This window comes from Gadus chalcogrammus, chromosome 15, assembly GCF_026213295.1.
Source record: "Gadus chalcogrammus isolate NIFS_2021 chromosome 15, NIFS_Gcha_1.0, whole genome shotgun sequence".
Taxonomy (NCBI): Eukaryota; Metazoa; Chordata; class Actinopteri; order Gadiformes; family Gadidae; genus Gadus; species Gadus chalcogrammus.
Genome location: NC_079426.1, coordinates 19,055,506 through 19,073,005, shown reverse-complemented (window position 1 = coordinate 19,073,005; position 17,500 = coordinate 19,055,506). Strand labels below are relative to the sequence as shown.

General features: G+C 45.9%; 1 protein-coding gene across 2 annotated transcripts; it reads left to right on the top strand.

The window, feature by feature from the left end:
* Positions 1 to 5,315: 5,315 nt before the first annotated feature.
* On the top strand, positions 5,316 to 14,558 carry zbtb18 (zinc finger and BTB domain containing 18). 2 transcript variants are annotated; one of them, XM_056610067.1, is made up of 2 exons: positions 5,316 to 5,748; positions 11,365 to 14,558. In XM_056610067.1, exon 2 carries the CDS (start codon positions 11,382 to 11,384, stop codon positions 13,047 to 13,049), a length of 1,668 nt encoding a protein of 555 aa, XP_056466042.1. In that variant the 5' UTR covers positions 5,316 to 5,748; positions 11,365 to 11,381; the 3' UTR covers positions 13,050 to 14,558. The 2 variants fall into 2 exon arrangements, with proteins under 2 accessions (XP_056466042.1, XP_056466041.1); XM_056610066.1 differs by lacking the exon at positions 5,316 to 5,748 and adding an exon at positions 8,028 to 8,240.
* Positions 14,559 to 17,500: the final 2,942 nt, after the last annotated feature.

Here is a 17,500-nt window from a genome sequence, read left to right as displayed (position 1 = left end):
GGTTTGCCTTTTTATTTGTTAGTCCTTGTAATTTCAACAGACCGGTGATAAGGAGCACCAAAGAATAAAGCTAAAGTATTGCCAAGGTGCTATTCTGTGTCTGCAATTATTGGCAGTTGCCATATCTGTCGGCCGCGCTGCTTTCTATATCCTTGAACATGACAGGACACAGTATCCTACAGAGATTTGCATCTGTTAATGTTCATGTTCAAGAGTTATTTTTCCTATGTGAACATAAATGTGTGTTGGTGTGTGTGTAGGTGTGTATGCATGTGTATGAGTGGGGGTATGTTTGTGTGTGGGTGAGTGCGAGTGCGAGTGCTTGCATGTTGTTTCGGTCTTCCCCCAATATGGACGTATATTAGCCTGTTTTCACCACCATGGGAGCTAATTTCCTGTCGCAGCTGCTGGCTTGTTCCTTCGACATCTGGAGCTGGAAGCGACAGATAGGAAGACATACATAAAGACGAAGGGATCGTGGTACTACTCTTCTTTTAAGGCTAATTGTGAAACACAAGTACACTGTTGGGAAACTCCAGTTGTCGCACAGGAAGTGATTACAACTCCGGCATATCTACTACAACACACAAACCAGGAAGAGACTTAGTACCGTTACACAGATTGGGAAATCATTGCCAGAGATAAAACAAAAAAACAGCATCAACGTTGCTCCAATCAGTTGCAAAATAGTGATTTTCCACCCTTAGTTGTTTTGGGGCTATGTTTTTTAATGTGTATCTATTAAGAAAAACCTTTTGATTATGGATGAAGGATGAATGAATTAGCAAAAGAATATATTCTGAGCTGGCTTTTATGGTAACTGAAAGCTTATCAAATCAAAAGCTAAGTTGTCACACACTGTCCTCCCATTGTATCATTACTTCTTCCATTATTCACTGTGGAAAGAGGGGGACATTAAATCGAATGTCATTGAGGTTAATGGTAATGCTTACGAGGAAATGGGAATGGAAAGCAGAATCTCTGTGTGTCCAGCAGTGGTAGTCGTCAAAGACAAGAATATGGGGTGGGGGGGCATTAGATGGGCTGGCGCTGGCCAGATGTAGAGACAACAGCCCACGTAGTACACCCCCACACCCCCAGCTAGGGGTTGGCCGGCTAGCTCTTGGCTTGGAGGCGCCATTAACCAATTTAGCTTCCAGATGTCCACGATAAAAACCACAGCCAAGGCTTCACAGCCTTCTCAGAGTTTCGCACGCACGAAACGAGCGGAGGATATAAAAAAAAGCTTCAGCGCTCAGCTGAATTCAGCTGTGACCGATCCTATATGTTTTGACTGGTAGACGCTTCCTGTGATACATGAGAAACCGAGGCTTCACACCAGAGCCGCCGAGGAGCTCTGAGTGAGGGAAACGCTTGAGTGACAAGCCTAAGATCTCGGTGAAACCCAGGCTGATTCTTTTTTTAATTTTTTGAAATGATCCTCCGCCATCTGGAGATAAACAAGTTAAATACACAGTTGTTTCTCCTGATGTCTAGCCTCATGAGACACTGTCTTACACACACATGCGCACACAAACAGACACATGCACACACATTCGCAAATGCATACACAAACACGCACCACAATCAAACACACACACACACCCGGTAACACACAGGCATACACATGCGTGCACACAGACACACACAGACCCATGCACAAAAAATAATGTATTTCTCCAACACATGCATTTTGTGCGAAGACCACATGTACTCAGATGCACCCATAAGCACATATACATCCAAGCACATGCGTTAACACTTACACACAAGCATGCCCACATGCGAGCAGCAAAAACACACGATCCTTACCCAAATGGACAGATGCTGCACCTCTAGAGGCACAGAGACACAGCAGATGTTCCCTAGCCAATCAGATGGGCTGCCATTTGATAGTTCATGAATATTTTACAAAATGGCTTCATTCCAGACCGCCTACAACAGCAGCCACACTGGGCCAGATTATCAGATCGTTAAAGTATATGGACGGACATCCTTTAACGGTCTGCTCAAATCATAGCTCCCATCGTCTATGTACGTTCTTCGAGGGCTGCTTTTTACGATCAACAAGGCTTTATGTCCTAAAATGCAAGCATTGCAATATTTTGAGATTCACTTGGAGTTGAAATAAACTCACCATCAAACTAACCAACAAATGATGATGGATAAATCTGCACAGATATTTTCTCTCTGCATAAAAACTCATCGCTGGCATAATGTAAATAGTAAATCACTCAATAAACCTTTCCAAATTATACATTTTTCATGGAAGCAGTTAGATGTACAACACAGGACTTTTCTACTCTTGGGTACGCTGTCCATTATGGTAACATAAGTATATTTGTTTTCGAAAAACTACCTTTTATATTTACTGTGCTGTTACATAAGGTCTTTCATATTGACAATATAATATCATCAGGGAAATGTCTGCTGCTATGGCTCTTATGAGATGTATGCAAAGCCAATAACAGTCCATGCCAATAATCATTATTAAGTTGGGCGGTATTTACAGTGTTCTGTCACTCTCTCCCATTCTCTCTCTCCCTTTCTCTTTGTGCATCCTTATCTGCTTATGTGTTCCTGCTTTGGGATTCTGGTTTAAACTCATCAAGCTCAGGGCAGAGAATCAAACATCTGCCTGCACCCCCTCCCTCACTTAGCTAGCCTGCCAGCCCACATCATCATGGCTCTCTCCTCTGCTTTCTGCCTTGTAAGGAAAATGATACACAACTAGGAGGGATGCTCAACTTAGGCCTCCTGAGACTAATGGGTGGATGGATGGATGATGATTGAACAGAACATCCTATGCTCATGGTATGCTTATTCTAAAGGAATTGCAGGAGGGATGGATGGTGGATAGATGAACAGATGAACAGACAAATTAAGGAGCGAAATGGATTTCCCATCAGCAACAATAATTGTGATAGTTAATCAAAATGTGCAAACAGACTTATTAGCTATAACACATGAAAATATATAGGCATATGTAAGATTTAACTGGAATTAAAATCTAAAATGCATGGTAAAGCGGCAGTATCTTAAAATATTTCAACAGAACATTTATTTACTGTGGAACTATAATGATTCTCTTTATATTTAAATACCCTAGGCATACCGTTACGGATAATATAAATATATAAATCACGTCATGTAAATAAAAGTTTGTAACATTTAGGCTTACCCATTAATTATTTGCATTAAACTAATTTAATAGTTGCACAGAGATCCAAACAATGCTTAACAATGAATATTCAAATAAATGACCAAACTTGAACATTGCAAGGAATTATTTAAATTGGAAGCACCTGACAGGGTCCCCGAGCATGTATAGGCCTATATGAATATATTATGAATAAAATATATTATGACATATAAATTATTTATTATATAATTAGGCACCGGTACATATTTATTTTAGATTATTTATATATGAGAGACCACCATGGAGATAATGAAGAAGCGCGAGAGCAATGGCATTTACATCACGGAATCTACAGTGACCTCAAGAGGCGGGAACGAAACCTGCCACAGAAACCATGTTAAGGAAATGACAAAAAATGAATGATTGCAAATTTGTAACAGCATAATAAATTAATGGATCTTAGCGATTGTAAAATCTTTATCGAAATATTGGCAAACTTTAAAGAGGCATTGAACCGATTTTAATTGTTCTGTTGAGGCTTCCTTCTAGCCTGCGGCTTCATTACATAAGGACGTTCCGGGCTGTGAGGGATAGTCACTCATAGCCTATAATTGCACCGGGTTGGTTTATTTTTGGGTACCAAAGAATATGGTATCAGAAAACAAACACATCTATGAGCCTACATTGCATGAACACAAAATGCTCCTGTTGACCACATTGATTTTTGTAAAAATAGGGGGCAAATATATTGGCCCAACCAGTGGTGAGGCTGCAAAAAGATACAGCTCTGTCTATAAAGGCCCTTAACTAATCAGCATTTAACACATCTTTCAGCTATGATATCGGACCAGGGGAATTCATTACCTAGCATGATCACAGTTTATCTAACGACCAATTAGTTACGCCAATTGCTTTAGTAGGGCGAATTTGGGGATGCTCAAGTTGTGCAGCTTTTTGAGGGTTTCAGAAACGCATGCCCGGGTCCTGGTTCCTAGGTTCTGGTTCCTAGGTCCTATAGGTCCCGGGTCCTCTATCTAAAGAAGTGTATTTATTGCCACAGTAGGCCTAAGGCAGTAAAGATGGCTCACGAAATGACTCCAGGCTTAATATTTTGCTTTTATTTCTTTAGACCCTGAATAAACATAACCTGGCCTATATTGAGCCTACCTTATCACATTCAACATATATATAGGTATTCTTAGTTATAGCCTGTATATAGCTTAGGAACATGGCCCTGTTCCATGGTCTTTATTGACAATATTCACGAGCAAATAGGCCCGCTTTTGTGTTTGTTTGGGGTGGAGGGGAGGGTCTGAACTATTTGCAAGTGTTGTATTTCAATTGCAAAACCTGTGGAACCAGAAATGCTTGGAGCTCTGTGCGGGTCGGTGGGGTGAGGGGCGATAGGAGGTTTTGGCAGGATGTCAGCACTTCTTGCTTTTCATGTTTTCAAACCAAAATACTCTGTGCTTTTCTCCAACAACTGGATTCAGGACTAGTATTGAGCTTTAACTTAGTGTCATAGATAGCCATACAGGCCTGCCTTTATTATTAAAAAAATCTTTGTTTGTGCTTGTTTTCCTTTTTTGTTTATTATGACAGGTGGCATATTGGATAACATGTGGACAAATATTAGGCCTGTGCGTGTTTTTTGGGACCATCATCATTTAATATTTGGACTTATTTAGATAATCTTTATGTTGGTAAATATCAATGGAATTATAGCCTCTCTCGAAATATAATTGTTGCTTGTTCGCAGAAGAAATTATGAATGTAACAGCCCAAAAAAAACTGGCTGAGATAATCCAGGAGCCTATTGTGTGACGTGGATTGTAGACTTGCTGATGTTAATATTTAGAGCCGATAAAACCAATTCCCATTTAAACGAGAACATTTGAATAAAGGGATTGCATTTAACAAAAAAAAAAGGAGAACTAACACCACCTCCATGTACTCCTCCTAGACCCCACAGCTTGACATATCAGGGCTTCTTGCATGTCGCGTTACTCTCAGGTCGTTTACTCTCTTTATCGTGTGCAGTGCTTGCAGCTTGTCATCCCGTCCCCTAACCCTAACCTTTCTCCGCAGATGAAGCGGGTTTCCTCCCCCAGGTAGTGCACCTGTCCAGCCTACTCCTCCCCCCTGTCTCCAGGCTTGACTACAGTACCCAAGGCGCACCGCGTCGCTCTCCGCGCGTCCGCCGCGCTCCTCCGCTGCGCCAGTCCGCCTCGCAGCACTCGTACAACCAGTTGGCTTGGCCCTTTTTTCTGCCTTCTCACTCTGTGCTGTTGTTGCCTGGTGTCAACCTACGTCGAGAAGACACATCCCTCCCTCTCGACTGTTCGAGGGCTGCTCCAATTTGCCTTCACTTTCCTCTCCACCGGCACCATTGGCTGTCGCTCTGCCCGTCAAGCCGCTTCCTCGTCGGCGGAGTTGAGTAGCAACAGCTCGGAACATCTGGCGGACCAGCGCCGCTCTCTCCCCGCCGCTCCTGTCCTTCCCTCGGCGGCTTGTTATGGAAATGAGTACAAAGTACATCTAGTTTTTTTTTCTCTAGAGGAAGAGCTTTGAAGGAGGAAGCAGAAAGACGTCGGAGCTGGTTGTCTGTAAGTGCCTGTACCGCCGGAGTCCGACCCGAGGAGGCTCAGTAGAGGGTGGGCTGCGGAGGGTGGAAAGTAGCTAAAGCTGCCTAGCATGCTCTGTTGTCTTCACACACAAGTAGTTGCCATGTTGGTCAGGGTTCGTCAGGGTTGCTCCGGTTTCCTCCCGGTTCCTCCGGGTTACTCAGGGCTCCTCAGCAGCTGTCAGGCCCTCTTTGCAACTCCAGATAGCTTCATAATCCACACTTATGGCTTTACTTTTTTGTTAGCTCTCGTCAGCTATAGCTAGCTGCGTGGGTCAACGTGTGTGTGTGTGTGTGTGTGTGTGTGTGTGTGTGTGTGTGGTGTGTGTGTGTGTGTGTGTGTGTGTGTGTGTGTGTGTGTGTGTGTGTGTGTGTGTGTGTGTGTGTGTGTGTGTGTGTGTGTGTGTGTGCGTGCGTGTGTGTGGTTAGTTTATTTGTTGTATTGGCCGGTGTTCTTCCATACTCTTGTGTTGTTATTTAGTAAGGGGAACATCTATTCACACATCTATTCATTCTAGTCCCTCCAGATGGGCTGTGTTTGTTGAGTAGGTTTTCCTTTTCTGGACAAAGGTTACAGACAGTTGTTATGAATGATTGCGTCTAATAAAGTTATAGATGATGTATAACTAGGTTATAATATTGACCTTACGATTACCTATTGGCATTTGGCTGCTTTATTCAACCCATCACTATAAGGGACACCGGAGACATCTCAAAGTAGAGAGGATGTCTAATAGGTAATGAATTGTGCAGAGGTTGCAATGCTGTTGCGCCGACTAGAGTGGTTCTCCCACCACCACCAGTCACTGACAGTCTACAGCCATTCAGTCTACATCCTGGTTATTATCATTAAGTCACTGTTTCTGTCGATCCTTTAAACAACTAGTCACACAGATACAGCCAGCCAGTCTACAGCCTGCTTATTACCGTCAAGTCACTGGTTCTGTCAATCCTTAAAACAACTAGCCACACACTCTATACAGCCAGTCACTCTGTAGTCTGGTTATTACCATGAAGTCACTGGTTCTGTCAATCCTAAAACAACTAAAATAACCTGTGAATCTATACAGTTCATCAAGTTCAAATGTTCTCTAGTAATTAAAGCAGAAATACATGTGTTCATTAAAACTTGGACGTTGACTATTTATGTTTCATTTTATATATATCATTCATATCTTTTCCGCTTGAAATTTATTTATGTAATTACATTTTTGCTTTAAAATCATCTATGCTTTTCCTATTAAAATAATTAGATCTCAATCTCAGAGCGTTTTAAAACATGAACTGAGGCTGTAACCTTTGGTTTTTCCACACACACTTGTAGGTTCATATTCCCCCTTGTCATTTTAAGAGAAAGACTGCATTTTAGTATGGGCAATTAAGGGCTTGTACACCTTTTGTTTCCGATTTCTCTCATGGGCTGAGTAGGATTTTCCCCCATTGTTTCTATATTAATTTCTCTGTCCGAAGGGTCGTGGAGCAGGACCCTAAACAGGGTGGGGAGGTCAGCCGACCGTTAAGAGGGGAAAACAATATCAGCTGCGTGCTTCTGTCAGTTGAACATGTTGGTGTTGGTCTTTGTTTATGGCCCCTGGAAGGAGCGAGGGACATAGAAAAAGGTGGACTCTATTTAAATATATGGAAGTGGTTTAGCCGACCGACAAAACTATTATTTCATGAGCCAAATGGAGAGAGCTGCTAGTCAGTGGTGGCATTTTTCAATTAATTTTCACATGTTGTAAATATTCAGCCTTGGACTTCTTTGAGCACCCCTCTTTTCCGTGCGAGAGAAAATAATGTAAAGTGAGCGGCGAGAGACAAAGTTGTGTGGTGGTCGTGGTGGTGGTAGACTGAAAGTGGAGCCTGGTGGCTGGACTGTAGAGGAGGCAGCATATGGCTGTAGAAAGAGCACAGCTGGAGGTAGCATCTCCATCTGAGGATGATGTCAGAGCAGCTGACAGGCTGCCACCGCCCCCCCCTCCCCAGCACACACACACACACACACACACATACACACACACACACACACACACACACACACCACCCCTCCCCAGTCTTTTATTGTGAGCCTCAGTGGCAGCCTGGGAGAGTTAGTGCGGTGTGTCTTTGCCATGTGTGTGTGTGTGGGGCTGATGATCAGCCAGTTAGGAGTAGTAGTAGGAGGAGGAGGAGGAGGAGGGGGGGGGAGGTGGAGGGAGGGAGGGAGGTGGTATTTGCTCCCCCTCCAACATCTCCTCCACTTTGCATCTGTCCCTCGCAGTTTGAACAGCGCATTTTTGTCCCTCCTGCCTCCCTCTTGTCCTCTCCTCTTTTACCCGCTCATTGATTCAGAGAGAGAGAGAGAGAAAGGGCAAGACCAATAGAGAGAGCGAGAGAGCAGGAGAGCGAGAGCTAGAGAGATACAGCTATCCCCAGCCCTGGAGTTCAACTATTCGGCTACAGTGGACTTAATCAAGTTGATGCATACTGCTGCAGGTACTGTTGCTTGTGTTGCTCTTTGTGTGTCTGTTTACTTTGTGGCTACGATAGGCAAGTGAATACACAGGGGGAGTAGAGTTATACAAGAGTTTCAGTTTTAGGAAGTGTTTTCCTAATGCCCGTCTGTGTGTTTGTGTATTTGTGTGTGTGTGTGTGTGTGTACATGTGTGCGTGGACAAGGTTGTAGTGTCGTAGTGAGGCATTGTTGGGCACTGCGTGCCGATATATAATGGTGTGGTTTGTTTAATTACTGGAGGAATTGCTGAGTTCTGTTTAATTTGTCATCATTGGCAGGGCTTTTTGCTTTTTCGCTTTGTGTTGTTTGACTAAAAGTACAGAATTTAACAAGGAAATCGATTTTAATTCTGTTTTAGTACAGCTGTTTATTCTTTACGATTATTCGACAAAACAGACTATTTAAAGTATCAGAAAAAAGTTAATTTTTTTATTATGTTTTACACTAATTATTATGTTTTTCATGTATTACACTTCCTTTAAAAAATCGGACAGTAACCTATTTTTATTTAACGAGCAAAAAAAGCCACGCACATTTACGTATCCATCCAGTTCAATCTTATCCATAGTGGAATTACATGAGAACTCAGACAGCAGACCCAGATCAGCCTTTTATTTATGTGGGCTTTTTCCTTATTCTTTCCTCTTGTGCGTCTCCGCGTCAGCTGGAGTAAAGGAGACTAATTTAGAAGTTGCAGATTTGAGCTGCCTGAATTGGCTAGACAGCTGTAATCGCACTCCCTTCTAGTCTTAATCTCTTTATCTGGCTAGCAGCTGCCATATGGCCCCCGTCAGCTGGATCAGATGTGGGTAAGCCTGCCTGTCCGGCCGCCCCAGCCTCTCTCTCCCTCTCGATGCTGGGCTCTCTCGTCCCGAACCTCTTCCTCACCCGCGCCCTGTACTGCCGGTTCTTCTAGGTTGAAGGGCGAGATTCTCCTGGGCTGCACACCGGGTTGCACACGTTCCCGACCGACACACACACACACACACACACACACACACACACACACACACACACACACACACACACACACACACACACACACACACACACACACACACACACACACACAGAGCGCACCCAGCTTCTCCAAGACTAGCTCCACCGGCTAGTCTTTATTTTTAGCCATCTTTAAGGATTAGGATTGATGCTGTGACGAGCAAGGCACTTACAGTGATTGTATTGTAAATCTTCTTCTCTTCTCCGCACTGGTGTCTGGAGGTGACTGGGCGGGGGGGGGGGGGGTGAATGGGGACAGCTACAACTACAGCATGGTGGATGTGCAGGGTACTTCTTGAACGATTCAAATTAAAGGGCCGGGCGCAGGGGGCGGTGGCGGTGAGGAGGGGTTGTGTTGTGTGTGTGTGTGTGTGTATGGGGGGGGGGGCTTGGCTTAAGAGGGGTGGAGGGGGGGGTTCACCCTTGTCTCTGTAAGCCCCCTCATTAGGGGGAGTATGAACCCGGGCGAGCGAGCGCTCAGACACACACACACACACGCACACTCGCAAGTAGGAACAGACGCACACACATGGAATACTTTGGACTCATTCAAATGAGGTGATTTAATTGCTTGTGTTAACAGTGTGTGGAGAAGGACACTCTGTTTTCCAGACCAGGATACATTCACTTGGTTAACAGGTGGGACTTTTCCCATTAAATACCCTTAAAAAAAGACAACACACTCATTACCCCACTCTTTTGTTTTTGAAATGGCGTTTGTGTTTTCTGTCGGTAGAAAACTCATTACGTATTATTGTGTGGATGCCCAGTGTTTGTGCGGGTTTGTGTGTGCGTGTGTGTGTACTGTGTACGTGTACGTGCCTGTGTGTGTGAGCGAGTGGGGTCACTCTTGTCTTTCTCCTGGTTTGTGCTCGGCAGCTGCAGGGTTGTGCAGGGGCGTCTTGTGTTGGACCTGTTTTAAACCTGGGCTATTTTGAAACACCAGCTTTCACTCCTTCCCTTCCCCGACTTAGACTGTGTGGAGGTGTGCTGGTAGTTAGGAAGGCAACCGTTTGTGTGCGCCAGTGAACGTGCGGAGGACAGTGTGTGCAGCTGAAAGCCGGTTACCTAAAGGGGCCAGGACAGGCCAAAGTGGGTTAATAAAAATACCCAGGCCAGCGTAGGAGAGGTTACAATCCAGAAGTGGAGGCAGAGGAGGTGGAGAGATGAGACGGAGAGAGATTTAGATGGAGAGAGATGCATAAATATAGAGAGAGATCTAGATAGAGAGAGATAGACTGGCATAGATTGAAAGGTTCATTCGTGGTTCATTATGGTGTTTTAGTAAGATTTTAATATTATTATTTAACATTAATGTGGTTGTAATGTTTAACTTCGTTATGCTTTATACAAAACCATTTCTTTGTGCGGTAAATAGCACACCGCTTTGTGAAATGGGAATGCAAAAATGTAGAATGTCTGCATGTCTCTGAGGAGATAAATACGTGTGATTTACACCTGTAAGGTGTTAAATTTCCACTTGTTGCTTTCTGGTTTCTAATCCGCAAGAGGAAGAAAGAAAACAAGTATTATTATTATTATTATTATAGTGAATTACAGAAATATGCTTTATCTTTACAATTATTGAGCAAATATGAATCCTATTCTTTCTTGTACATATTTATATATGTATGTGTATTTATATATGAATACATTGAAATTGTTCACATATTATAGAGATTTAATATAGCAGACTAGTAAATAGATAGCATAAAAATATCGTCCTTCTCTTTATCTTATCTCCTCCCCAACTATCTCTGAGACTCAAAATTAAGCACTGTCTACCAAGCCAAAAAATATAATTTCAGAGGACTGCAGTATAAAGTAAAAAATGCAGTTAGAAATGTTCATATTTCATTTATTATACCCTGTTCTCATCGTCTTTTTGATGAAACAGAAACAAACCGTGGAGCTGATACACACCGGGCCAGAATAATTGGGAGTTTTCCTCCTTTCTTTCATATCTCTCTCCCTGTCTGGGTATTGCACTTGCATACCTTCTATATTTTCCCTCTGGATGAGAAGCTATCGCCGCGTGGATGGCATGTTCCATCCTCTAAACAACCTGACCTCTGACCCCCCGTGTCTCTCCCCGTGTCTCCGCAGGTTATGAGGACGGCAGGATGGAGTTTCCAGACCACAGCAGACACTTGCTCCAGTGTCTAAGTGAGCAGCGCCACCAGGGCTTCCTGTGCGACTCCACCGTGCTGGTGGGCGACGCCCAGTTCCGCGCCCACCGGGCCGTGCTGGCCTCCTGCAGCATGTACTTCCACCTCTTCTACAAGGACCAGCTGGACAAGCGGGACGTGGTGCACCTCAACAGCGACATCGTCACGGCGCCCGCCTTCGCCCTGCTGCTGGAGTTCATGTACGAGGGCAAGCTGCAGTTCCAGGCGCTGCCCGTGGAGGACGTGCTGGCCGCCGCCAGCTACCTGCACATGTACGACATCGTCAAGGTGTGCAAGAAGCGGCTGAAGCGCAAGGGCGTGGAGGCGGACGTGGCGCGGCCCGAGGACGAGGCGGCCTCCAGCGGCTCGGACAAGGCGGACAGCGCCTCGGACGCCTCGCCGGGCCGGCCCGCCACCGCCGACCTGCTGCCCAGCGACGAGGACGACGAGGAGAAGCCGGAGGCGGCGGCCGCCCTGTGGCTGAGGATGCCCGCCGCCGAGAGGGCGGGCACGCCGCTCGGCACGGCCAGCCCGCGGCAGGGCGAGGCGGAAGGCGCGGCGGGGGACCGGGGGAAGCTCCTCTCCCCGGCCGGCAGCCCCAGCAGCTCGCTCTCCCAGAGGTCCCAGCGCTCCCAGCGCTCGGCCGGCTCCCGCGTCGCCCGCAGGGGCAGGAAGGTGTCGAGCGACGCGGCCGACTGCGTCCTGGACCTGTCGGTCAAGCCCGTCGCCGGGGGCCACCACGGTAGCCTCCTGCACCCGTCGTTCCTGAGCGGGGCGTCGGGGCCCGACGGCACGCTGGGCGTGAGGGTGAAGATCGAGAGGGGCGTGGCGTCGGAGGAGGAGGAGGAGCGCGGCGTCTACGAGATGGAGCACAGCGGTGTCGCCAAGGCCGCCGCGCCGAGCGCCAACGGGGGCCTGGGCCATCACGGGGTCACCGGGCCCCTGTCGGCCCAGCGCCGGCTGGGCCTGGAGGCCCACCTGTCGGCCCTGCGCGAGGCCTCGCTGGCCACGGAGCTGGAGAAGGAGAAGGCCCCGGGGGACAACGGGGACATGCTGGGGGCCGAGAGCGAGCGCTCCCAGCATGCCGAGGCGGCCGGCATGGACAGCACCCTGCTGCCCTACGTGTCCAACATGCTGTCGGCGCCGCACCACGCGCAGATCTTCATGTGCCCGCTGTGCAACAAGGTGTTCCCCTCGCCGCACATCCTGCAGATCCACCTCAGCTCGCACTTCCGCGAGCAGGAGGGCATCCGCGCCAAGCCCGCCGGCGACGTCAACGTGCCCACGTGCTCCATCTGCGGCAAGACCTTCTCCTGCATGTACACGCTGAAGAGGCACGAGCGGACGCACTCGGGCGAGAAGCCATACACGTGCACCACGTGCGGCAAGAGCTTCCAGTACTCGCACAACCTCAGCCGGCACGCCGTGGTGCACACGCGGGAGAAGCCGCACGCGTGCAAGTGGTGCGAGCGGCGCTTCACGCAGTCGGGCGACCTGTACCGGCACATCCGCAAGTTCCACTGCGAGCTGGTCAACTCGCTGTCGGTGAAGAGCGAGCCCCTGGCTCTGCCCAACGTCAGGGACTGGGCCATAGAGGACAGCTCCCAGGAACTGTGGAAGTAGAGACACTGGCGGGCGGGAGAGCAGGGGAGGTATGAGAAAGAGAGAGGGGAGGAAGGATGGGAGGAAGGGAAAAAAGGCAGTTTGAAAGAGAGAAGTCAGGGGGAGATGGTAAGGTGGTGGTTGTTTCGGCGTTAAAATCACTCTCGTTTCTTGTACGTCGCAGATCTCATTCAATTGCACTTTAATAGCACATGATAATGTTACTACTGATTTCATTTTTGGTTTGTCTGTGGGTCATTTTGTCTTATGCTATTTTATTCACCCAGTTTATTTTATTTTATTGATTCTGTTTGCTGAGATTTTTTTTTAAATACTGTGTTTAAAATGTGGGTCGACAACAGAGCCACCTGCTGTTAAATGTTTCACAGTGTGTGTGTGTGTGTGTGTGTCTGCGTGTGTGAATGCGTGTGTGTGTGCCTGTGTTAAATCACAACACTGGCTAGTTGAGGTCAAAACACACTGAAGTGAAAAACATCCAACAATTACAAAATACCAAACGGGTACAGTGACTATCACCTCCATCTACACCACGCACACAGGACCTCTTGGACGTGTGTGTGTGTGGCTGCGTGTGTGAGGCTGGGTGTTTTTGAGAGACAGGCAGTTATTCAGGCAAAAGTTCACCTGACATGCATGCAAGTCGGCATGTTGTGTGAGTGTGTTAGTGTGTGTTAATATTATTATTATTATTATCATTATTATTATGTTTTATGTTTATTATTATTATTATTATTATTATGGAGGGTTTTTTGCGATGCACTCCAGGTATCTCAAGTTAAGCTCTTTGCTGTGTGTGTGTGTGTGTGTGTGTGTGTGTGTGTGTGTGTGTGTGTGTGTGTGTGTGTGTGTGTGTGTGTGTGTGTGTGTGTGTGTGTGTGTGTGTGTGTGTGTGTGCGTGTACACATGCTTGTGTGTGTGTGTATGAGGGAAGGCTAACTGTCATACAAATGGCACTCATGCAATGCACAGCCTCTTTTTTTACTTCCAATCAATTTGAAGTATTTTCTAAAAACGAAAAAGACCTTTACAAATTATTAATATTATTATTGTTGTTATTATTGTTATAGATTCTTTTCTTAAATCTAGATGGCAGTCTTTAAAAAAAATCTTCTTGTCGAAAAAGGTATTTAATTTAAGTTGGGTGTACATTGTTGCGCTATTGTTTTACAACATATTGTTATTTTATTTTTTACCATTAATGTTCTAATTATTATTAGTATTTCAAATTTTTAAAGTGGACCTGCTGTTGTTGCATGACGTCCATACCTGTATATTTTTGGGGAAAAATGTGAATTTGCTGTATTACTGTACACATTGTAATTGATCAAATAATTGACGACAGACTTTCTTTCTCTTTCGGTTCCTTTGTGAATACTACTCCAGGGTGGGGTCTGTTGAACAGCTGTTGAATATTGTGCCCACGGATATGGACAAACGCATGAAATATCATTTATATTTAATTTAGTGTGATACATTGGACCGTTTGTCAGTTGCTTTTCCTGGACGGGGTCGAAGGCAGAGGGGGACAGTGGAGAGGGGGGCGGAGGGGGGGTGCTCCTGGTCCGCTGTGGGGGGTCACCGGCGGACCACTGGAAGAATGTTCCGGCAGGTTTTCCCATGGTTCAGGTGGAGAGAAAGCAGCGTGTTGATGCACTAATCTCCCTGCTATGACTGTGTGTGTGTGTGTGTGTGTGTGTGCGTGTCTGTGTGTGCGTGTTTGAGAGAGTGCGTGTTGGGGGGAGCGATTGTGCGTCCGTTCTCGTGACTAGTTTATTTCTAGTCCACTTAACCTACTGAATAGCTCCGTCCCCACAGCTTCTCTTCTACCACCGCTCGCTCTATCTGCTGCAGTGTGTGTGTGTGTGTGTGTGTGTGTGTGTGTGTGTGTGAGTCTGTGTGTGCATGTGCGTGCCATTGCTTCCCATCTGTGCCGCTCTCCTCTCCAGCACTAGGCTCGGTCAGGCTAACTCCTCGATTTCAGCCTTGTCCCTACGACACTTATTGCCCTGTCCTCTCGAATGTGACTCACACTGGTCTGGGGCCGAGGCGGGGGCGAGAGAGGTAGAGAAGAGCTGAGGGGAGAGAAGGAGAGCGATGAGGAACAGCCATGTTTTGTACTGTCCTGCTGCAAGTTGAAGGGTTAAGGTGTTGTTTTATTTATTTATTATTATTTTCTCAGCGTATCATTTAGAGACGATGTTGTGCTACAGCACGGTGAAATACACACTTGAAGAAGGGGTATGAGAACTAGTTCCACAACGACGTCTGTGTCTGTGTCTGTTAATGCGTGTGCATATTTGCTACTGAAAGTATCCTTCATTTGGGATTATACACAATTGGCTTGCCTGATGGCACCTTTAGAGTTAAATTTCAGTTTTTTTCTTTTTTTTAAATAATTTATAAATAAAAGATGCCTTTATTTAAAAAACGTAATGCTATTCACATATGTGATACTGTATAGCACTGAAAAAGACTTGTTTGGAATCCTAATGAACTAAATGGGGATTTATACTTTTGTCAGATGTCATTTTCTGATAATAAGAAAACATTATGTTATATTTTCTATTTGTGCTGCATTTTAATGTTACAGATCTGGGCTCACAACAGTGTGCAGTTTGTTAACATTTCTATTTTATAATAATTGACATTATGGTGCAATCACATTTAAATTTAGTCTTGAGAATATGATGAAATTCAACGCACTGTATTTCTGATGCGGACACCCTATCCAGACCCACCATCGCTGTGTTCGTGGGTGGACGTATCTTGTGTGTGTGTGTGTGTGTGTGTGTGTAACTTGCAGTGGGCATGTGTGCAGAGTTGTGTGTGCCCAACCTATCAGTTATCAGCGGGGGGGACGGTGGGGGCTCACCATGGCTGGCGACGCCTCTTCAACAAACAACTTTTTGTTTTTGGTTTTGTTTGTGTCTTTCGCTCCAAGCGTGTCATCTTCACTGGCAGCGAGGTCCCTGCCTGCGTTCCCCTCCACATGTCGTTTATCTCCCTGGGTTTCTACTTTTAGCTCCGTTCGTTTCCTCTGGGTGTATACTTGACCGCCTTAACCTGCTGTAGTCCAGGACGATGTATCGGTGTGGGATTATGGGATGGCTGTCGTTGTGCTCGACCAACCGGCTTCACATCTTCGCTGTGCTTACTTGAAAACTCACGGGCGAGATATTTAGCAAGCTGTATGAGAAGAGTTAAATCAGTCAATGTTCAAATGTAGACAAGGTTATGAAGGGGAGGGGGGGAGGTGAATACATCTCTTTCAGAAGGACAATCGCTGTCTGGGGAGGAGGTGGGGGGGGCAAAGAAGCAGATTTTGATTTAAATATATTTGCTCTTCCTTGAGATTTGATTTTCTTTGCTTTTATGTTCTTTCTTAAACAATGTAGTCATTTTAGCTTTGACAATCATAGTTGGTTTGGTTTTGTTTTTCTCTCAAGGGGAGTGAATTCTAATGGTGTTTAGTTTTGTAATTTTTTTGGCGTGCTGTTGTTGACATTTCTAAATTGTGTACCAACTGCAATAAATTATAAGAATCTTGAAATTCAACCTCTGAATCTGTGGATGTTTTTTCAATCAACGGTCAACAGTATAAGTACATGTTTTACGTTGATTCTCTAGCCAATGCACCAGTGCAGCATCAGTCCTTAATGGACATGTTGCCCTCAGGGAGTAGTTGCGTTCTAGATCCATGGGAGCAGCACGGCCAGTCTGTGGAGCTACCAGCATGTATGATGCTGGCTGCTGCATCGGCTGATGCATGAGCTGGACCTGGACAAAATGTGCAGCAGATTGCAGAGAACTAACCCCGACACACACATACATACCCACACCGACTAACGCACACACACACACACACACACACACACACACACACACACACACACACACACACACACACACACACACACACACACACACACACACAGCCAACCCCATGCCAAAGCTCCTCAAGTGCTGTTTTCCAGCAAAATAAATCAGCTTTAGCTAATGTCTCACTGGTCAGTAAAGCTGCCCTTACAGATGTCTCTGGGAAGCCAAGGAACAGTGTGGATATCAGGCCACCCGCTACAGATGGTCAGCAGTAAGACCCCCCCGCCCCCACCCCTCGACACACGGAATCAGCCGCACGCCCTAATCTGCAAGACATTATTGTCCGCAGACGGCGCGTAACGCCAGCGCTGAGACGGTCCGGAGGAGGAGGTCCGCAAAGGTCGCCACTCCAAAATCAATTTAGAGAGACGGCTTTACCGGCTCATTTGGTACAGCCAATCCGGAGCCGACACCTTCAGGGGTGTCCCTAACCTATAGATTATCCTCAAAACACACACGTTTCACTCATTTACATTTGAGGATTATTCATAAACCATAGTCATTATAATCTTTGCAATGTTTTTGTTACATGGTCATGAAATATAATGACTATTCCTGATTACAGCTGTTAT